Below are 23546 nucleotides of genomic sequence, written 5' to 3'. Positions count from 1 at the left end.
GATACAGGGATGTTGGAAAAAATATTATGATATAAAACTATTGTGATGCAGAAATACTGCTGACAAGGATATTTATTTTTTAAGAAGATCTGTGTTTATGCTGTTTTTTCTAAGATAGCTGCAAAAAATATCGCTCTTTGTTTTAGTTCATATGTTAATTTTATATTTTAAGAATTGTTTGTATAATTGTTTACAGTATTTGTCAATCTAGTTGGTAATTTTAAGTAATTTATAATTTGTAAATACATTTTTAATAGTAGTATAAATTGTTGAAGGATTGTAGGGGTACAGGGTGGGAAGTTGATTAAGTACAATTAATAATTTAATAATTGTTTTAATGATTAATAATTATGTTATTTGTGTAAATATGTTTTTAGTTACATATTAAGTGTAGGTTGCTGGTTTGATAGGGTATAAGGTGGGTAGTTAATTAAGTAAGGATTCATTAATAATTAATTATTAATGTATTAATAATTGTTTAATTGATTATTAATTATGTAAATTGTCTAATTCTATTTTTTAAGTTGTATATTAGGTGAAGGTTATGGGTTTGTATGGGCTATAGGTTGGGTGGTGAATTAAGTAATCATGTATCCTTAATTATGGTATTGATTGTTAATTATGTAGATGGTGTAATAATTATATTTTGTAAATTATATACTATGTGAGGGTTGTTTGGTTTGTCGGGGTATAGGTTAGGAAGTCAATTAAATTCTAATGAATTTACTATTTTTTAACAATGTATTATTAATTATTACTTGATTATTAATTATTCAATGCGGGCAACTATTATATTATTTTAGTTATATATCAAGTGTAGGCTGTTTTGTTTGTAGTGACATAGGTTAGGAAGGTATTAAGAAATAATTATTTAACAATTAAATATTATTTTTCTTATTATTTAATTGATTATTACATATGCTAATTGTGTTATACTTATTTATTTTAGTTAAATGTGTGGGCTGCTAGCTTTGTGGAAGTATTGTCTGGGAATTTCATTTTATAGCAAATTAATGCAATTTTTACATTTAATTACAGTTTTTAATAGTCATGTACATTGTTCATTAGCTTATTAATTTTATGTATACACTTTTCGTAATAAAAGTTTTATTATTTCTGGTCAACTAATAGGTTTATTAAAATATGTTAATTATTTGAAATGAAGTAGGGATATTTTGCACAGACTGGAGTGAGAATAGTAAATTTTCTGTACTGTTGCATAGACTGGAATAGGAATAGGAATAGTAAAGTTTTCCCTGCCCAAGTCCAACGCTTTACTGTAGACCAGACTGGAGTGAAAATTGTAAATTTAACCCCTCCGAAGTCCAATGCTTTTCCTACTGTTGTACAGATGGAGCGGGAATAGTAAATTTTACCCCTCCGAATACCATCACTTTTCCTACTGTTGCATAGACTAGCATGGGAATAATAAATTTAACCCCTCCTAGTCCAATGCTTTACCTTCTGTTTCACAGACTGGAGTCGGAAAACAAAATTTTAACTCTGTGAAGTCTAACACTTTCCCTACTGTTGCACAGACTAGAATGGGAATAGCAAACTTTAACATTCCATATTCCAATGCTTTCCTCACTATTGCACAGACTGGAGTAGGAACAGTAAATTTTAACCCTCTAAAGTCCAACGCTTTCCCTATTGTTGCACAGCTTGGAGTGGGAATAGTAAATTTTACCCCTCTGAATTTCAACACTTTTCCTGCTGTTACACAGACTGGAGTGGGAATAGTATATTTTACCCCTCAAAATTGTAACACTTTCCCTACTGTTGCATAGACTGGAGTAAGAATAGTACATTTTCCCTCTCCAAATTCCAACACTTTCCCTACTGTTCCAAAAACTGGAGTGGGAATAGGAACTTTTACCCCCCAAAGTTCAACACTTTCCCTACTGTTGCAAAGAATCAATCAATCAATCAGTCATTTGTAAAGAACAGCACTGTCACCCCTAGGAGTATCTGGGTGCTGGGGTGCTGTGTCTACATTGAGCTTCCAGGTCTTGAGTTTCTTTCTGAAGTCTGCCAGTGAGGGCACAGATTAGAGGTGGATGAGCAGGTCGTTCCAGTCCTTGGTGGCGATGTAGGAGAATGTGTGGCCCTGCTGCATCTCCAGTGGATGCAGGGGGTGTGGGTGAGGGCAAAAGAGGAGGAGCAAAGGTTTTTTTATGGGTAGATGGAAGTTCAGTTGCTTGTTGATGTTCAATTGTCTTTGATCGTGTAAGGTTTTGTAGTCTTGGATGAGGATCTTGAACTGCCATCTCTTCCGGATGGGGAACCAGTGGAGGTTTCTGGGGTGAGGGGGTGATGTGGACCGGCTTGGGGAGGTCCAGGATGAGTCTGACTGCAGCATTTTGTATTGTCTTGAGTCTTCTGAGGAGCTTGGTGGAGATCCTGGTGTAGAGGGCATTACAGTATTTGAGGTGACTAATGGTGAGGGCCTGGGTGATGATTTTTCTGGTGATGACAGAAAGCCACCTGAAGATTCTGTGGAACATGCGAAAGATGTGGAAGCAGGAGGAGCAGACTGTGTTGATTTGTCATTTGATGGTCAGTTCATTGTTGAGGATGACGGCTAGGTTGCATGCATGGCCAGTTGGTGTGGGACTGAGTTCTGCGGGCCATCCGCTGTGGTTCCAGACAGAGGTGTTGTTACCAAAGATCAGTATTTCTGTCTTGTGCGAGTTGAGTCTGAGGCAGTTGCCTCATGCAGTTCGCTACATTGGCCATGGCATCACAGCAGCTGGTTTTGGTGTTGGAGGGGTCTTTGGTAAGGGAGAGGATTAGCTGAGTGTCATTTGCGTAAAAGATTATGTTGAGTCCCTGGGATCTGATGACGGCTGCAAGGGGGGTCATGTAAATGTTGAAAGAGTGGAGCTGAGGGATGATCCTTGTGTACGCCACTTATGATGTTTTTGGATTCCGAGGTGAAGGGAGGCAGCTGTATGCTCTGTGTGCATCCTGTGAGGGAGGTGGTGATACATTTGAGGGCATTTTGCTTTATGCCGATGTTGTGAAGTCTGTTGATGAGAGTGTGGTGGGAGACGGTGTTAAATTCAGCAGAGAGGTCGAGTAGGATGAGGGCCACAGTTTTCCTGTGGTTGAAGAGAGTTCTGATGTCATTTGTGGTCCCAATCAGTGTGGTCTTCTTGCTCTTTTTGGCACAGAATCCAGAAGTAAGTGGTTTTGTTCTAGGTATTCGGTGAGCTGTTGGTTGATGGCTTTCTCAAGGTCTTGGGAGGGGTATGGTAGCAGGGAGATCGAATGATAATCTTTCAGATATTTGAGGTTGGCAGAAGGTTGCTTTAGGAGGGGTCTGACCTCCTCCTGTTTCCATCCATCCGGGATTGCTGCTGTGGATATTTAGGTGTTGATGATGCTGGTGAGTTTCATGCTGATTGGGTTGGATCCGAGGGTGAAGAGGCAGTGGGGGCAGAGGTTGGTGGGTGCCCCAGAGTGGATGGAGGACATGGCTGTGGTGATCTGAGTGGTGAGTGGAGACCGGGTGGTGATTATTCAGCTGGGGTGCACTGGTTGGTTGAGGTTGTTGAGGATGAGAGTAGTTTGTTGGGGGACGAACGCTTATAGATGTTAGCAATCTTGTTGTGGAAGTAGTCAAAGAGAGAGCCAGAGCTCTTGGGAGGGATGAACGGTGTTTTCTGTGGCTGTCAGGTTAGAGAATTCCTTGACTATTTTGAAGAGCTTCTTCGTGTGGTTGACCGCTGTCTCAATACGGGGTGCGATGGCTGCTCTCTTAGCTTCCTCGATGAGCCGATGGTAGTTGCTGAGGGCTGCTTTGTGAATGGCTCTGTTGGCAGTTTTCCTCATGGCACTCCATAGTTTCTGAATTCAGTAGTAGTTGTGCTTGGTGGTTCAGTTTTGTAGGATTTTGCTGGTTTCAGCAAGGCATCTCTGTTGATGCTTTTGGTGATCCATGTGGAGAAATTCTGAATGGCCTGGTCGAGATCCGATGAAACTTCAGGTGGTGCCGAGGGCCTGAGTCCAGTGTATCTCAGTTTTCTTGACCCAGCTTTGGTGTGGGAGGCTGCGGTGCTTGGTGATGGTGTGTTGAGCATCTGAGATGGGAAGTGCACAATGGCGTGCTAAGTGTAGGTGAGTTCTGTGATGTGACTGAAGTTGATTCCGTAGCTGAAGGTGAAGATGAGGTCCAGTGTATGTCTGGCACTGTGTGTGGGTTCGGTGACCAGTTGAGTGAGGCCAATGTTGTTCAGGTTATCCAGGAGGGTGATGGAGTTGGCATCTTTTGGTTCATCGATGTGGAAATTGAGGTTGCAGAGTAGTATGTAGTGGTGGGAGTTCATGGCAAGGGGGCGGCGACATTGGAGATATTGTCTCAAAAAGCCAGTCAGGTTCTCGGGGGTCTGTAAACGAGCATGCCTCTTATTGTGACCTTGGTGCCAATCTGTAGTTGAGGTGTTCCATTAGAGGAGTCGGGCCTTCGTTGGTGATGGTGGGAGGGATGGTTTGCTTGAAGATGGTGGTAATGCCTCTGCCGCTCTTGTGGATGTGGTCTTGGTGGATCATCTTGTAGCCGCCAGGAGTTGCGGTGGCAATGTCTGTGTTTGATGCCGGGCTGAGCCCTGTTTTGGTGATGAAGGCAACTTCAGGGGAGAGGGAGGTGATGGTGTACCAGATTTCCGTAGCATGTTTGTGGATGGAATGGGCATTAAGTAGGATACATTGGAGTGGTTTCAGGTGGTTCAAGGTCTTTTGAGCTAAAGCAGTGCAGGATCCTCCAAGGAGGGTCGGTGGGCCTATTTTGCAAGAGAAGCAGCATTAAAGACATGTGATGGGTCATTTGGTTGATCTCTGGAAGGACCTGCAGCACCTGTTGTTCCTGTGTCCGCGGTCTACTGTCAGGAGCTCTATGGTGGAGTGTCAGTAGATGGCAAGAGGGCCAGGATTCCTCAGGATCAGACAGGCACCTACAAGCTTGGCTTTGACTGGAGGGAAAATAGTAAATTTTACCCCACTGAAATCCATCTCCTTCTCCGTTGCACAGGTTGGAGTGGGAAGAGTAAATGTTAACCCCTCCAAAATTCAACACTGTCCCTATTGTTGCACAGACTGGAGTGAGAAGAGTACATTTTACCCCTCCAAATTTCCAACACTTTCCCTAGTATTGCACAGACTTGAGTGGGAATAGTACATTTTACCTCCTTGAATTCCAATGCTTTCCCTACTGTTGCGCAGACTGGAGTGTGAATAGTAAATTGTATCCCTCCAAAGTCCAGCACTTTCCATACTGTTGCACAGACTGGAGTGTGAATAGTAGATTTTACCTCTACCATGTAAAATAATTTCTCCACTGTTGCACAGATTGCATTTGGAATGGTATATCTACTATAATAATTTTAGTAAATGTGTTTTTTAGATATTTGAATTATTTCAGTAGGTTATTTCATGTTTTGTATTTGATTTTGTTAAATGTTTATACTTTATATATTTATATATATATATATAAAAATATGTATGTTTTTATAGTAGTAAATTGACAAAATGGAAAATAATTAATATAATGTAAAATATACTTTTCAAAGATAGTTGTATACTATATATATATGTATACACAAACACACACATGTATTTATGTGTATATGTTTATATAAGTATATCTAGATTTAATATTAAATGTTAATAACATTTATTTAATATACATTATATTAATGTTATGTATTAACATATTTTAAGATTTACTATTTGAAATTACACAGGTATTAAAACATGATATTTTTGTCTCTTTTTATTTATATTAGTGTGAATGATTGTTTTCAATATTTTTGTACTTACCTTTAAAAGTATAGGGAATTGATATTTGTGTCATCGATATTTTTGACACAATATTTGTGTGTCACAATATTATTGTAATCAATGTTATGTCAATGATCCATTTTTGTAGGTCGACATTTTGACCAGGATATAGTGACTCCCCCATCTTGTATACAGGTAACAGTGTTATTCTGTGGGTTATGCCTGGGCAAAGCAGCGCCAAAGCTCCACTTTTGGGCCTGCACAAAGGAGAAAACAGAACATCAACAGTCTGGCTGAAGTTATCCTATCAGACTATCTGTACAGTGGATTTTACCTGGATGCTCAACAGCACCAGCAAAGAAATGAGAAAGGCAGAGGGGTACTTACTAGAAAGCTGAACTGTTATATATATCAAAAATATTAATAAAAAACTAAAATATTATCTGAAAGGTAGCAGGAACACCCTGCAGCCTACAAATCACAACATTATTTCCGAATTCATGTTTGAGGACCCTCCATAGGACCCTCTGAACTGTCTTTAAGAATCCTTTAAGATTTGCAAAATCAGCTGCATGTTTTGTAGAATGTCACATTAAAAAATGCCAGAAAGCAGAAAAAGATTAAAACCACTTTTCAAAACAAGGAAATAAAAAAAAAAAGTTATCCTACACCCTGTTGACCTGAAAGTATTTATTAAGATGATGCGTTTTCCCTCACTTAGATCTGGTCAAAATGTTAAAGTGACACGCTCAATCTCTCTGCCAATGTCAACAAATTACAGCCATCTGTGGATGGAAAGTCCCTGCAGTCCCTTCATCACTACTGTAACACAATACCTAGATATGCATCTACCAGGCTGCTTTGGAAAGAGCAGTCACAGAGCACTAGTCATAGATACCATACATGAATGTAGGCTTGCCAAAACCTCCTTCCGGCCCTGTAAGTGTCCTTAGCCACCTGATCTACATTTCTAGCTGAAAACCATATATTGTTAGGAAAAGGGTGTTGGGCACAATATTATGAATATGTGTGTACCTAACAGGCTTTAAGTATCTCCATCCATCATCTGAGCTTGACTCAACATGTTTCTAAAAACATTTTTGTGTCATTCTTCCAATCAGGGCACACAGCAAGTATGCTAGGAAAAGCTCTGATCACAATATGAACCGAGTAACAGGATTGCATTTTCTGTGCCGTAATACTTAGCACAAATGCTGCTGCTCCCCCTGCAGAATGTGTTGAGACTCCCATATGTCACAGACATCCATAGCCCTCAGCCTGAAGGTGGAAGGAGGAGCCTGAAGGGTTGTCCCCTGCAGAACAGGGGCCTACATTATGGCTAGTGTGTCCATGATTTTCCGATTTCTCTGGATAACATACTCTGTTGCAGTAGTTGGAAAGGTGAGTTTGAACTTTGACATTAACCGACACACTGTCTGTGGATACTACATTGCTTTTTATAAAATAGTTGAGAAATAGGTGGTACCCTTGTATTAGAAATTTGACTTTAGCGTCCAGGAGTCATCCTGTTAGATATGGTATTTTATTATTCATATGATCATCAGGTTTGATGCATTGACAGGAATAGGCAGAAAAGAAAAAACATCAACATTTTTTAAATTGGATATTTTTGACTATAAGAATCCAGTCATATTATTGATGTTAATTGATGGACAGGTCAGTGAAAATTGCATAGTGCACCAATGATAACATCCAACTTTGGTGTATATTTTCAACCAAACATTGTGCATCTATGTCCATCGACGTGCAAATATCGGTATTATTTTTTAGCCATTATAGCTCACAAAATGGTGGGAAAACCGTGTGATAACTCCAGGAAATGGACACGAGTGCCACCAAGGAAGTAAATAGTAAAGCAAAGGGAAGTTGGCAAGAGAGGATATTTGAAGAGCACCTTTTGAAGGTCTCGAGCATTATGCATACCACGACTGAATTAACGTGAATCTTGAATTTGTAGTCTACAAGTAAAATAATGGAAAGATAGAATGTTAGGCAATTACTCCCACTCATGAAATTGACGAAAGAACAATCTAAAATAACCAGGTTTCATCTCACAAAGGAACGTTTTAAGCATTTTTTCCCACATTCAAAGAACAAAAGAACAGTTGTCCTGAGCTTTACAGGAAATACGTGTAGCTGAAAATAGAAAAGTACAAGTGGTCTCAAGAAGCAGAGAACAGGAGCAGTCGAGACCATGGGGATGAGAGTACCGCATCCAGTATAATGGGTTAATGGTGATTTGTAGGAAGAGAGTAAGAAAGCCTAAAATTCACACCATGATACTAAATAACAGAAGGGAAAGCATAGCAGCCATATCACTCTTACCTTCCTGATTCAGGAGTGTCACTGAATCAGAGCCAACTGCTGCAAAGCGGAAGTATCCTGCTCCGATCTCTGCAGTCTTCTGGCGAGAATTCCTAGATGACTGACTTAAAAAATAAAAACAGAGTGTGGTCCTATTAGAGGTTTAAGGTTAGCTTCCACTGGCTAATTGCAGGAGATAGAGCCCATATTATTTGCAAATACTACTGCAGCCATCTTGGAGTGAAGAGCCTATATTATTTGCAAATACAACTGCAGCCATCTTGGAGTGAACATTATGGAAAGGAATGCTAGTCACCTAAAACAGACATGTGGAAAGACACTATTTTGATATGTAAGGACACATTTGTGACGTGATCAGAGAGCAGATGTAAGAATCTCATGGAAATGTAAAGAATTATTCAATGATGGTCCAAGAATGATCCGGATGTTACAAACATGTAATGTAATATGTTAGCTTGGAAAAGTTTGGCGATCTTGAAATGCTTAATATAGAGTAGAACCCAACAGTCAAAGCACTATTACAGCACTTATGGGACAAGAGTGTACTGGAAATGGGCGAAATTACTAAAATTACATGGTGATAGTCCAAGAGGATCTTAATATTATGAATATGTAACCGATACACTCAGCTAGGAAGATTTTGGCAAATCTTGTAACATACATCATAAAATAACACACAACAATCAAAGCACCATTACAGCACTGATGTGACAACTATTATGTAAATTCCTACCAAGATAGATCAGTAACAAAAAGGAATACAATTGAAGTATATTCATATTCAAGGTACACACAGCCATATGGAGTTGCTCAATCCCTTCTAAAGTCTATATGACAAGATTGCCTCAACATACGGGGGGTCAATACAAACCTGGTGGTCCATGACTACCAGGTCCGCGGATGGCGATTGGACCGTCACCAATGCGACGGTCCAACTGCCATTTTACAAACATGGCGGTCGGTGCCGCAAGGGGACCACGGGACCGCCATGATCTTGGATCCTGGGGGTCTGGCAGTGGCAGCAATCCTAATACTCCAGGGCAGTGCTGCAAGCAGTGCTGCACTTGGGATTACGATTGCATTCTCCACAAGCGGTTTCATGGCAGTAACATGACATGAAACAGCTGGCAGAAAACGGTGCAAGGGGCCCTGGGGGTGGGGGGGGGGGCTGCACTGCCCATGCACTTGGAATAGGCAGTGCAGGGGCACCCCTGGCAAGCACGTTTGCAATGTTCACTGTCTGCTTTTTTTTGTTCCAGTCCAGAAAAAAGAAGCTTTTGTGGTTGGGGCAATGCAGCTTGTAATGTTCTGTAAGAAATGACCCACCTCTGATTTGTAAATATTACGGTAATCTTCCAAAATTCAGATATGTAAAGGTCTAATGGTGTTCACAGCATAGAGTTTTTTTCAGGGACTTATAATGATGGGGATCATATAGCTGCTGTTACATTTTATCCAACTCTTTATTCTTAAAGTAGTCTCTGGTGATGGGGAGAAACATTTCTTGTTGTTTAATCGAAAATTCCAGGCTCCACAGTTATGACATGTCAGTACGGTTTTAACAGAAAAGTGTATGTTTGCTTCTGTCCACAAATTCTGATTTGTAAAGCATTTGTTTTACATTTTTACCTCTCCTTTGTTTTTATAACACTCTTAATAAGAGTTTTCATTAATAACTTTACTGTGGGAAAGGGAAATATCCACAATCATCTGTACGTGCAAATTAAAAAAATATAATTGGCTTTTCTCTCGGGAATCTTGACTTTAACAAGAATGCATTCATTTTCACATAGGCTGGAATGCCCAGCTGAAAATGATTGAAAAACAATGAAATAAAGCAAAAATCACATGCACCAAAATATGGGCATATTTATTTTACATTTTAATTCTACAAGAAAGTGTAAGGGCTTTGATATATCATTCAGCCTTAAATATAGCAGACCCACATTACTCAGTGTACATGAGTAGCTGTACCGGTGACTCTTCAGCACTGCAAACAAGAAAACAGACACATAAAAACTCTGGAAACAGAAATCATAGGCATCAGATAAAATGTACCATTGACAGCACCTCAAATTCTGGTGTGTTTAATCACCAAGAACCACATGCAATCTGAACACAATTATCTACCGAGGTCAGGTCAAAATGTTCCCAACATAGTTCGCCAGTAAAACATATTTTCCAATAAAAGGGGCAGGGTTTGCATTGTGTTTAGATTTACTGTTTTTTGGCAGTTCTGTTTAGCTGAACCGCTTAGGGAAGTATATTTTAGTTGAGCCCGTGTTCATAACTGACAATGTATTTCATGAAGAAGGCCAGAACCATTGTGACATATAAGCCACACAGGCAGCCTTCAAGGGCGTACCTTGAAGGGGGCATCACGAGGATCCCAAGCTTTTAGCTCAACAGGGTTCTGTAGAAGATGTGGAGTAGATCCTTAGAAAGAAAAGACACATTTCTTATGACTCTGACAAATGCAGGGATCCTTGGTGGTTACTATCACAATTATTGTGAGAAAGCGGATTATTAGTTGGGATGGATGGTAGTTCACCGCGGGTAATAATGTCATGATTTTTGTTAGGTCCAGTTACTGTTTCAGTCATTTAAACCTAAGCTCAACTTTGGTAACTATGGCACAGAGCAGGCAGTCTTAATTTAAGAAAATGTGTAAGGCATTTAGAAGTACAAAAACAGTTAACAAGACAAAACTCTAACAATAAATATTGCACTCCAATTTATGAAAATAGAGAATAATGTAATAAACCAAATTATAAAAAATCAAATAAAGCGAACTGAAGATATGAATTGAAAATGTTTACATTAAAATAGCTCCACAAAGCGTTAAGCACCAACAGTGGTCATCTGGATGTGCTTGACCAGAACTTAGTGCAATTTGAAGTAGACTGTGATGGAACATTAGTCAGCTATTAAAAACAGGTTCATCCCAGTAGAGGTTTTACCTTGTGACTCAGGGGGCCATTTTGAGTTTGGCAGTCCGAGTACTGCCAAATCCGAGGTGGTGGTCAGACTGCCGCACTCCTGTTGGTCTGACTGCCAGAATACAACCATGGCAGTCGGACTCGAGGGGACCACCACCAGGATCGCGGGTTCCAATGGGTTGGCAGCCTTCAGAGTTTTGGTCAGCCACAGTGGTGCGCATGGCAGCATCGCCATGCTGATCATGAGTCCATTTTCCACTAGCCACTGACAGTGGTGAAAAGGCAGTGCTGGGGCCACAGAGGGGGACCCTGCACAGCCCATGCCAAAGGCATGGGCTGTGCAAGACCCCCGCCCCCACACTGCACCACCCTCAGAATGTGCACTGTCTGGTCTGCAAGCAGTGCACATTCCAAGGGTGCTGATGTGCAATGGCATTTGCTGTTGCACTGTTTCTGCCTGGCTGATCGGCAGAAACGTCATAGTATGATGTATCAGCTGGTCAGCCCGGTGGAAATGTCGTAATGTGACAGGGGTGAGGCTGCCGGTATGACAGCAGCGTCACCCCACAGGTTTGGCGGTCTGATGGTCGGCTGCCAATCTCGTAATGATCCCCTTAGTCTCTGAAATGGGAGTCAAAAATCATCTGCGGGGGCAAGGCAGGAGGCTGTAGACAAAATGGCTCCAAAAGGCCGGGAAACTGTTGAATGACATCCCAGTGAAACACTGGCTTTTGGCAGGAAAGCTCCAAGCAGGAAAAGTTTAACATTTTTACCTGCATTTGGACTTAATCACTTTTTTGGAGCTCAGATTTCTCTAGTGTGGCAAGGCTGCAAGCTGTAGCTAAACAGGAATCCACAAGGCCGGATACACATTCCCTGATTTCCTGCTGAAAAGGATTTGTTGCTGTGAAAAAGTTTTGAGTGAAAGCAACTTGAATCCTTGGCCCACCAAAAATCTGCTTTAATTTGACTTGCCAGGTTTTTCTCAGTCTTCCACAGGTCTTTGGAGCCAACAAGTTTCTAGGTCCAAGGTTTCTCAGGATATTAGGAGTTCCCTTTGGTCCCAGGAGCTTAGAAACAGGATTTGTGGGACAAGACTCACTCCAGCTGAAGCCACCGGCAAGGTCTAGGGCACATCTAGTTGCAAGTGGGCTGTTCTTGAAAAGGGGATTCCAGCAGCTTGTTGTCTCCCTGCAGTTTAACAGGATGTCAGCCTTCTTTGTCCTAGTTACAAGTGGGAGGAGGTCCAGACCTTACGGTGGTTGTCAATGGTTCCAACAGCAGATGCAGTTCTTCAGTCTTCCACAGGTGCAGAGGTGTTCTGAGGAGGGTACTGGGGGTGTCCTTTTTATGACCAGTGCCAGGCTGTAGGTAGGAGAAAACATCAGGCCACTCCCTACTCAATGGTATCAAAGTTCCTGGGGGTGACCCTGCCCACATTTGCAGCACTTACCATGTATTTTACTGTAAATTATCCCATGGTACCATTCTCTACCTAAAGTCAGGATGATAGAACATTTCTTCCCCTGTGCAGAGCTTCATGTGCCAAACAGAGGTGTGGCTATGATAATAGGCAAGTCCACCCTTGTGGTCTCTCAAAACCAGTTCTGAGGATGACTCTTCTTCAACTGGGAATGTGTCTTGCTGGCTTGCAGGGGGTAGCCCAGGTGGTACCTACATTTGCCTGTGACATGATAGGCCTCTGTGAAGTGAGGAGAACCCTAAGGGTTTGACCTGTTTCACTTGTAGTCAGGACTGAGAAGTGGACTCCGAGAGTCAGTTGTCTGATCTCCTGTTAAGGTACTTGGACATAAAAGTTGCTAGATGTCCAGTTTCCTGAAGAGTCAAGCTCACAGTATCAGTTGAACCTTCTCTCAACCCTGCTGTTTGCTGTTACTGTAGTGAGTCTTGACATCTGAGCGGTGTCCCTATTGTCCTGGGGCCATTAGTTGAGCGTCTAACCCTAAAACCTGGGACATAGATACATTTTCAAGGGTTTTTGCCTGGAGAACCAACAGAAAACTGGGAGAAAGCTGTCAAGCTTGTCCACCAAGCGTGCATCACCAGTGGCCCTGACATGGCACTGCTCCCACTGTACTCTTCTCTGAAGCAGCAAATCTGATTCAGCAGGCCCAATGGTGAGAGGCATCAGACGAGGTCAGACCCTTTCTGGCTACAACCTGCAGCCTTGCCTCGCTGAAGAAATCTGACTTCCACAAAAGAGACAAAGAGCCTTGTTCTGAGGCTGGCAGTCGAGGTTGGTGAGACCGGTGCGACTGTGGCAGTCCGATCACCACATTACAAGGTTGGTGGGCAGATCTGCCAACCCACTACTGTCCCCACCAGGATCAGTAATCCTGATAGGCTTATTGCAGTCCTGGTTGTAATCAGCCAGAGCGGCGCTGAACTCATTGCTGCCATGCTGATTACAACCTTGTTCTGTCACCACCATGAAAAGGCGGGCAGAAAAGGCGGGCAGAAAATAAGTGCAGGGGGCCACAGGGGTCCCCCTGCCCAGCACCCTCAAAATGCACACTGTCTGCCTTGGTTTCAGCTGGTCGACCTAGTGGGAAAGTAATAATGGGGCAGGTGGGGGGTCGCCAGCACTTTGGCGACCCCCCGTTTGGTGTTTGGCAGACGGATGTTTTCATCAGCCAAACCCATAATCAGCCCCAAAATCCGAAGGTAGAAATTTTCAACAGGTATGATGCTGAGCAGCATCCAATTGATGTGTGAACACTGGACTTTCAAACTCGGAACTTCTCTCAACAAAAGCTTCACCCCTTCTCCAGTTGAAGACTTCACTGAGACCTCATCTTTTACCAGTCCATCTTCAATGGCCTTGTCTCCGCACCCAGCCTGCAACATTGCCCCGCTGAGGACTCTACCTTTTAAGTAAACTTCTAAGTCTGAATGTAACTCTTTGACCAGGACCTGCCTGGGAATTTTATCCGACCCACGCACCATTGTGGTTGGCCTTAACTTACACCTTACCTTTTTCTCAGTCTAGCATGACAAGGTGCCTGCAGTTGGTGCTTTGGTTGTTTTGGCACTAAAATTTAACTCAGAACTTAAACATTGGCATTTCTGGTTCCACTTATTGTATTCTTGACATGTTTTTGTCATTTTTTTCATAAAAATATTCTCTATTTTGTTAAATCAAAGTTGGGTATTTATTGTGTTGTGTTGGTATTGACTATTTAAATGTTTTATTACAACTAAATGCTTTACATATTTTTTAGGTTAAGCTTTTCTTCTCTGTGCCATGGTTAGCAGGAGGTTGACTGCAGGTTTAAATAAATAAACCCGTCAGTGGACCTAACAAGAATAGTGACATAATTACTTGTGGTGGACTGCAACCCATCCACCTTCTCACAAACAGTAAACACTGCTACAGTGAAAATAACTGTTCTAGTTTTGTCATTGTATGGACATGTTTCACATCAAACTCTTATATGTTCTACTGTTAAATACCATACACTTTGCCTTATTGGAATTTAAGACCTAGTTAGGTGTGGAGAGTTAATAGTTAAAAGGACTACCTCTCTCATTGAGGCTCAATATGTACTGCAGCCTACTAGTGACATTTTACTGTAGAGGCCCTGGGTACAATTTGTTCCATGTATTAGTGACTTAAAAATAGGTCAGGTATGCCAATTAGGATATAGCCAATTTGAACATATTTCAGTTCTTGAAGCCCATGCACTGGTGCCTAACTAGCAGAATCCCAGTGCATGGTTTCAAAACTTCAACAGGAACATCTTGCAAAAAGTGGCATTTTCTTACAACTCCTGTTACAGCTTACAATTGCTTAATATGTGGATAAAAGATGTATTGTGTTACTCTTCTAATTACAGTTTACAAGTTGTCTTTACTGTGCATCACATAAATTATAGTAGTAAGACAAAAATGTGCTTCAGAACTGGTAGAAGTTCTGTTGAAAAGGAATGTAATGTTCATAGTCAGTACTTCAGTGATTGCATGATGCTCTGGGTAGGAAGTAGTCAGGAGTTGGTAGGTTCATGGCTCTTAAGTGACAGTGGCAAATTCCTGTGGGTACCATACCTTGATATTGGTGAAAATATATGCCTCAGCGTATGAAGTGCTGTCATTGTTGCAGCGTGGCATTTTTCTTTGCAACATTCTTTGTCATATCTAGAATTTTTCATTGTGAACAGCAATGATTAAAAGAAAACTTTGTAACAAACAGCTCTCTGTAACCGTTATTATAACTGTTTACCCTCCCTATATTCTCCTGACCTTTTTTCTTGAGGGAATTCAAACTTGGTAATATATTTCGAATTTCATTCATCACAAAACCTCTCTATGACCCTGGAATATAATATCACAGACAACATATTTCAGCATAAAGTGGAGGGCAAAGGCAACCAGCTTGGGGGAAGACCACCCTAAGGCTGACAGGTCTAACAAGGCTCTGTATTTCTCAAAGCAGTTTTGAGATGTCACAGAACTAAATAACAAACTGAGAAGTCCTTTATGTCCATATCTGACAGGTTTGGCTCTTGTTAATGGATTCAACCTAAACCAACACTATGACAATTTATTAAGCATTGACATTGAAAACAAATTCCTCTAGTTGTCCCCCGTCCCTTTTGATGCCACCTTATACTCCTATGAATGTTTTTATATTAACGTGTTGCAAAGAAATGTTTAAGGCAATGAGAGAGCACAGTTTGCAATTCGAGAAAATATTTCTTTTTTTAATACCTTTATGGAAATGGCTAGACTAACAAGACTCGTGATTGTTCCCTACTCTGAGATCATATACAAATGAAAAGGTCTTTGCTAGCACTAGATCAAAATCAAAAGATACTCCAAAGTTCTTAAAGGCCTTCCAGTGCTGCTGAACCTGAAGACCTTCGGTGGCTTCCCATATAGAAATCTGCATCCTCTGACAATATTTGCTCACTTTCCAAAAAAAAGTCCTTTCCTGTTACACTGCCTGGACTTTAACTCTCTTAGGCAACTTTCACTTTCTTAAGGTCAGTGGCTACAAGACACCAGGGTATGGTCACAGAATATTTTGTCTAAATGTCCTCTTCAAAATTATTGTTCCCTAAATAGAGTTTACACAAATATCACCCAAATGCAGTAAACAATAGAAAATCTACACCCAATAGACTGATATTTCTTACAATTTAATTTAGGTCAAAATATTTATGTCAGTCTATATTTTTATCAACAATAGTCTTAAATGCAACCAGATACTAAATCACAATGTCTGTTCTGTTAACAACTCCAACCACTCCTTGCATTCACACCCACAGTCAGCTGCTTCCTGACTAAATATCTCATTACTAGCTGTCTGGATGCCATTTAGATTTATATAACAAACAGAACTTAGTCAAGCAATAGCACATTGTCAGTAGTCATTTGTTGTTCTAAGAAAAACAATAACGATCATCATTCACAGTCCATTGCTTCTTGAAAAGGTGTGTCACGGTAGTTTCTGGATAGCTATTTAATGTTTTGGAAACTGTTTTGGATAGGTACAAGGATTACAGAGAACCCCCTTGGTCAGCAAACCAATATGACTTCTCAAAGCAGTACTGGTCAGTCCTAGCTGTTCGTTTGGCCTTTGTTATTCTTTTTCAGGTAAGCATTCTATATTGTGTTAAATTTAAAATGAATGTTTATTATTTGATGCTTATGGAGGGGCAGGTAAAATTCAATTACATTATTACTCTACTCAAAATCTGTACGCTTGCACACAACAGTATACTGATATCAGTGTCTCAAGCTACGCACCAGGAATATTATATGCATTTAGATTCTTGTTTCTGCATATTGTACCTGATCCCTTTTTGAAGGTGACTATCTGATGAATATTTATTAGAACTAGTAGGCTGATTTTAGTAATGTGATTGTTAAAATGCATGGTCTGCATATGATAAATTATGAGTTATAAAACAACAGCATAGATTGGATTGAGATATCATAAGAATTTAACTAAATTTGAAAATGCACATACATAAACCAAAAACTGCCAATTACATACATATATACATATATGTTATGTCCAATAAAGCATATATGTACAAATGTGCACACATTTATATACGTGCGTCTATTTCACCAGTGAAGGCGTCAAATTACAGTCTTCCTTATAAGAGAATTCACTGTGTAGATCCTCTCAAATGACAATAAACTCCTTGTGCTATAGCCAAATACCCTTGTTTATAAAGGTTACACTTAAAAACAGTACATCTTCGCATAAACCATATACACAAATGCAACTCATTAAGGTTTGTCTTGTGGGTAATTTTCCTTTATCCAGACACAATGGTTATAAATAACCTAAAATGTTACAGAGTCCATAAAAGTGACTGTGTAATAATAGCTGAGAGTCCAATGAAAAAGGGTGCTCTAGTTTGATTTTAATATTGACAGTATGTGATAGCATTTATTGAAATGTGGAAAGAAATTAGCTGAAGTGGCTAAGTTTCAGCAAATTCCACGTTCCATGCATTTGCAGGGGGTAGGATATTAAACAAGGGGTTTAAGATCTGTATGCCAATTGTGTCTTACTTTTCCAACTCACTTTCCTGTATAACAGATTAATTGGGCCAAAAGTGATGTCATACCACTTACATAACACATAGGGAAGGATTTCACAGGAGAGTGTCCCTTAAAAGGGGTCCTGAAGATCCCTGTTACTGCTTATGGCCAGGTCAGTCACCCCTAAGGTAGTCCCCCTGTAGCCCAGGGGGCAGGGCACCCTGTTTCATGAGTGAAGGCATATGTGCAGGAGTACATATGCCCCTTTGCTGGCATTTAAACTGCAATGCTGGCCCGAGTAACTGGTGGTGCATTGGATAACATGGGCTGGCATCTGACCACTGTTCAGATGTCCAGCTCTGCAATAGCCCAGCGAATCCTGTCGTGTTTGGTATCAAACACTGTGCTTTTTAACCCTGAAGATGATGCCCACGTTTAGGATTAAAAAGCAGATGCCCAGGTGACACCCTTAAAGGGTGTCCACCAAGTTACCAAGTCCTGTACTGTTTTGGTGGGCTCTCCTGAGTCGCTGCCGCCACAGACAAGAGTCTGACCTCCTGCAGTGGTGCTAGTACCTTGTCAGGACATAAGACAAAGGGCCAGCAGCTGAAAAATAAAAGGATATTTAATTATCATTTTATTTATCAGCTGCTGGCTCTGAGCCAGTATGTGCAGAGGGTGGCTGGGCAATAGTTGGGGGAGGTGGAATGGGGGTAATGGAGTACACTTAAGAGCTTATGTCTGTTTAGCCAGCCGTCTTAAGCCAGCCAAACTGACATGCACACTTAGGTTTCTCCAACCCAGCTGTATTTGACAGCTCGTTTGGAGAAACAGCTCAGACTCCCTGTGCCTGACTGAGCAGTAAACCAGCCCATTCAGGCTAATTCGCATGCTGCTCTCATGCTCGGTAATAGCATGAGAGCAGTGGGGGGATTGCAGAGGGAGCTGCTGGACTAGGAAGAAGAGTGCGAGGAGACCGGCAGCACCAGGTAAGTTTTACCCTGTGCGCTCCCTCCAGTCTCTTCCACCCCCCCACTACTTTTCAATTGCGACAGCCGCCACTGTGTGTAAACCATATTGTTTTTGTTCTTGTTGACCATCTTTGCAATGAATCCCAGAAAATAAGCTCTCTTTATTACTTCTGTCTTTGCAGAACCTGGTGTTGTTCCTCAGCTTGGTAGTTGATTGGCTGATTCCTGACATTCCGAAAGATATAAGCGAACAAATCAAACGGGAAAAAACCCTACTTGTCAACATTTTCTTGAAAGAAGAGCACGAAAAACTTCAGCTGATAGAGAAATTTATAATGCGTGACAATCAAAATGGCAAAGTGGAGAATAAGGGCCGTAGAAGCAGAGCGGCGAGCTTCTGCCAATTCAATCGCAGTCAGCGGGGTAGCTTCACCTCCTTTAGTTCTCACCATACAGAAGTGTGAACCCCCAAGACACTGTTGCATGACTGCAGAAAGATGAAATTCTTAAAATCTGCTTGAGTCTCGAGAGAGCAAGGGGGAAGATGGGCAATTAATTGCTTAAGAGTGCTTGAAGGAAGACTGTTTCTCTGGAGATGAGGTGGTATGGTTCTCCTAAACATTTTAACTGAGCTATATATTATTTTCAGTCTGATCCAGTGCAAACCACAGATTGCACAGGTGAAGAATAAGGAAAACTTTGCACTTTCTTCTGCAGATCATAACCTTGCATGCTTAGCAGGAACATGGGTAATACGTCGAGAGGCATAGCAAGACCACAAGCGTATGTATCTGAAAGAGGTAAAGTTATATAGAACTAGCCACGCTCGCTGCAGATCCTGAGCGAAAATATATCACTGGAATGGTCAGAGGTTCCTATACATTGCACATTACATAAACCCTGCTACTGTGCTTTAAAGTAAGACGTTATCAAGCTGAACTATTTTTGAAAACTACGAAGCAACTCATTCAGTAACTGGTTAGGCTTTTACTTAAATGCACCTAAAACATATTTTTCTGTTATGAATAAAAGTAAAACAATCTTTGTAAAAAAAAATAAAAAATCTTTCTATTATTGAAGCAACAGAGCTCATCACAGCAAGAAGAACAAAACATAACCTGATCACTCAAAAATGTGTTATCATAATATGATTTCGACTTGGGTGCTCCATTGAATTGTTGTGAATGTATATTTAGCAAAATAAAACTCAGGGGTGATTTTATATTATCTGTAGTTGATGTGTTGCGTCATCTCAAAAAATATTTTGAATGTGAAACAACTCTGAACAGAATGTATCAAATATACACTAGCAAACTGTAACTGACCTTTCTAATTTACAAGGGTGAACGAAAATGTCTTATAAAAGATGAAAGTACATTTTATTTCTTTCAAGATCGTGTGTGCTCCGTATGGTCATTGGTCACTGTAATTAAAGAGGCGGTAAAGTACATTTTGAAAATGAGCATTGCTAATTTTGCACCAATATTTAGATGAACCCTCTTAGTAAGCTAATTGTGATCCATCTCATTTTTATCCTATTTCCTTGCATAGTGTCTATTTCTCCAATTTGTATATAGGGCTGCATGACATCATTCCATAAAGTATTAGTAGAACTATTGCATAAACACTACAAATTGGACTAACAGAGGAAAGCAAATCTTACTCTCTTCTTTTGATGTAATATGCAGACCATCTATTTGTAAACTTATTTACAACATTTTTCACCACTTCTACAGACTCTTCAACCAATCTGATTTTCCAGTAGCAATGTTCATTCAGCCATTGAAAAGGTTGTTTTGTTCGCGCATCCTGATCTGCCTTATTGATTTTCTCCTGTTATCCAAATTCCAAAATTCAGATCACTGTAATCAAACTTTCGAGTCAATATTAGTAGCTTCAGACCTGCCATGTAGTCTATTGTATCAGGTAAATGTGTATATCTACGATAAGTGAAAATGTTTTACATGTAGGCTGATCCTTTCAAAGTTTAATATTTAGTTCTTTCCTTTCCTCATATATCTGGTTTGCATTCTGTTAATCATTTCTGCTGTATGTATCAATATTTCCTACTAATAAGATAATGTACATAATTTATGTAAAAATGTTCAGCAAACCCTTATACTTTTAATGCTGCCTGCTCCTTTTGATTCATAGCCAATGTCCGTTAACAGGCTGTCTCTCATTTCTGTAAATCCCAGAGCAGAGATGGTTGTTGTTATTGTCTGGAAACCAAAACGAAGGGATTCAACCACTTTTTTTCACCCGTGGAGAGGAATTGGGAAGGATCCCCTTCTCCAAGGGCAGAAAATAATAAACCATAAAGCACAGTTTCTTTTAAGAAGCGCTTTTAGGGCATGGCAAATGTATTTATTTCAATGCTATCAACTTAATTACATCGACTGACCCCCACAGTGCGCTTCAAAACAGCTTAATACCCAGTATGAGGAACTCCTGCTTGCAGGACACTTTGCTTACATTCCTTCATTTTGTTAATCCATAATAAGCATATGCGGAAAGACGCTGTATTACATCCTCCAACCACAGGTTAAAAAAGAATGGAATTTCACCTATTAACTGAACTTTCTCATGCTTTTCATCAAGTGAAGTACAAACAGCATCCGAATTTATCATTGTATACAGCCCTAATTAACCCTGGTTGGGGACCAATGGATAATTGCGCAGGCGATGTCCTTAGGTGCAGCTTTCATCTCCTGCTTCAAGTGCTACATCTCGGATTCAGAGGAGGAGGATGTTGCCACCAATGCAGGAGGGCAATTTCAATCCACCTAAAGGATTTTATTACCAGTTAATATTAGTTGAATACTATTTTAGTGATATAACTCTAAAAATAAATGGGTTATTGCTTGCAAATGACGTGTGCACTTCGCAAAAAATAAGTCCGCAAGTCTATTTACTGGGAACCTAGTTCCCCTTTTGCAGCACCAGACTCTCTTAAGGTAGGCAAGCAGAACAGTCCAAAGCCTAATCAGGGGACATGGTGTGGCCCAGTGACCCCAGCTTGCTGATATGCAACAACAGCACTCAATAAATTATGGTCCAGTCATTACTTTTTCAATTTATAAAGGAAAAATATGTTTATTACGCACTCCGCACTAAATACTATGCATTAAATTACAAATATGTGCAATCAAGTGGATAGAAGTACCTTTGGTGACATCCGCGTATCACATTACACCCACAGTGGGTCACAGTGGGTCCTGAACCCTAAAACCACAGTACCCTCCACCAATACTTCATGCAAAATAATAATATAAGTAATATAATATTAATATAATTAAATGAAGATATCTCTGACCGCACAAAACCGATGTTGATGGTTCTGCTTCTGGTGGCTAGCCCTAGCCAACAGCAGCATTTTCATTAGGCCTCCTGGCCTGTAAATGTGTGTTTTTTATGGCAGCTGGAACTAGCTCTGACTAGGGTCCTGGTGCTGTTCATCTGGAGTCCCAAACTTCATCATGACATAGCATCATGTGGCTTCTTCCTCCACCTGGGCATTCTTTCACCATAGTTGTTCCCAGATCTAATGCCTTTTCATCTCCCTCTCTCCTTTGTGCAGGTGTTTTAAGGGAGGATGTGCAACATTCTAGTAGACAGGCACTCCTGGCCAATCCAAGGGTGCCAGTCATCACTCCACCACTGTCCCAAACCTTCTGTACATCATTCTGGGACAATCCAATATAGCAACTTCAAGTTGTCTGTTGAGGGCCTCAGCTTTGTACCTAGCTCATGCAGCTGCCAGTCAAACTCCTCCTCTGATTGATTCCAGAGGTCTGACTTTTTTTCTTTTGTTTCTGAGCGCCTGAGCTCAGTGTGACAAGCGAATTATCAAATGCAAATTACTTCCCCACCCTCCCTTTCCCAGGGACTGGGTCAAGCACTATTAATGGCTTTATTGTATGAGGAGGCCTTCGATGCGTCAGCTGGGGAGCAGAGTATTTAACGTGGCCCAGTCGACGTCACAGGGTCCTGGAATCTGATTATGATCTGAGTCAGGAGGCTTAACAATTCTTAAAGTTTTGTAAGATGTATATGTATGATTTTTTCCACTCGTGGTGCAGGTTTACCCCTACATTAATACCTTCCTACACTTATCATGGCGTTTGCCTAAGTGTTTGGAAATGGAAGCAGTGCTGCAGAGTGGCTTATTATAGCTATTATTTGATTCGAACTAGAATTAATATACTTTGACCGAAGGAAAAATACAAGAGAATATATGTGGTTGAGAACATGCAGGCGGTGTAATGGGAATTTTCAACGTTCTGTGCAAACAAAAATATTGATGCCCTGATGATGTTCAAAGGTGGTGAATAAAACATGTTGGCTGTTGTCTGTTATACTGAAGAGAATAAAAGATCCTATTGGAGCAACACATCTGGATGATTAATTCCTACATGAACTTTGTCGATGCCCCTCCAATTGCAATTCACTAATACCTTCCTGGATCCTGTGGGCATAAGCGGGGCAAAACTGTACTTTAGTGCAAATTCCATCTACAGTGTGTAACATAGTTTAAGCGCTACAAAGCTACACTTTGAATACCCACTCACTCTTAACGCTTACCCCATATCAGTACCAGTCCTTGAAGAGACCCTTCTGCATCAGGCTACCTGTGCACAAATATCTGGCTGTGCAAGACAGCAGTTTTACACATGCAGCCAGCACATGTGAGCACATGACTCTGTACAAATGTAGTCAGACCACAGCCTCTTTCTCTATCCGAGCAGGGAGGACGTTATCTTAAAAGGTGGACACTGGTGGTCAGCACTCACAATCCTTTAACATGAATTTACTGTGAGTGTGACTCAGGTAGTGAAACTTACTCACTTTAAAAGGCCAAAACAAGGTAGTCAAAAGCAAAAAATCCAGAGATGTTATGTGGGTGGACCGACTTTGCAAAAATAACAACAAAATAACATTGAAGGAAATAATTTTATTCTGTCAAACGTAGATACTCCAATCTGTTGCT

General features: G+C 40.7%; 1 protein-coding gene across 2 annotated transcripts in view; it reads left to right on the top strand.

Moving 5' to 3' along the window:
- Window positions 1–22939, top strand: part of ANO2 (anoctamin 2) — a 1564866-nt gene extending 1541927 nt beyond the window's left edge. For both annotated transcript variants that reach the window (XM_069228438.1, XM_069228439.1), the window contains 2 exons: window positions 16577–16682; window positions 18739–22939. In XM_069228438.1, the coding sequence (XP_069084539.1) occupies window positions 16577–16682; window positions 18739–19020 (388 nt within the window). In that variant the 3' untranslated portion in view covers window positions 19021–22939. The remainder of the gene's footprint in view (window positions 1–16576; window positions 16683–18738) is intronic.
- Window positions 22940–23546: the final 607 nt, after the last annotated feature.

The sequence above is a fragment of the Pleurodeles waltl genome, chromosome 4_1 (genome assembly GCF_031143425.1).
Source record: "Pleurodeles waltl isolate 20211129_DDA chromosome 4_1, aPleWal1.hap1.20221129, whole genome shotgun sequence".
In the NCBI taxonomy this organism is placed as follows: Eukaryota; Metazoa; Chordata; class Amphibia; order Caudata; family Salamandridae; genus Pleurodeles; species Pleurodeles waltl.
The sequence above is the reverse complement of the archived record's forward strand: the minus strand, read 5'-3'. Positions and strand labels throughout refer to the sequence as shown.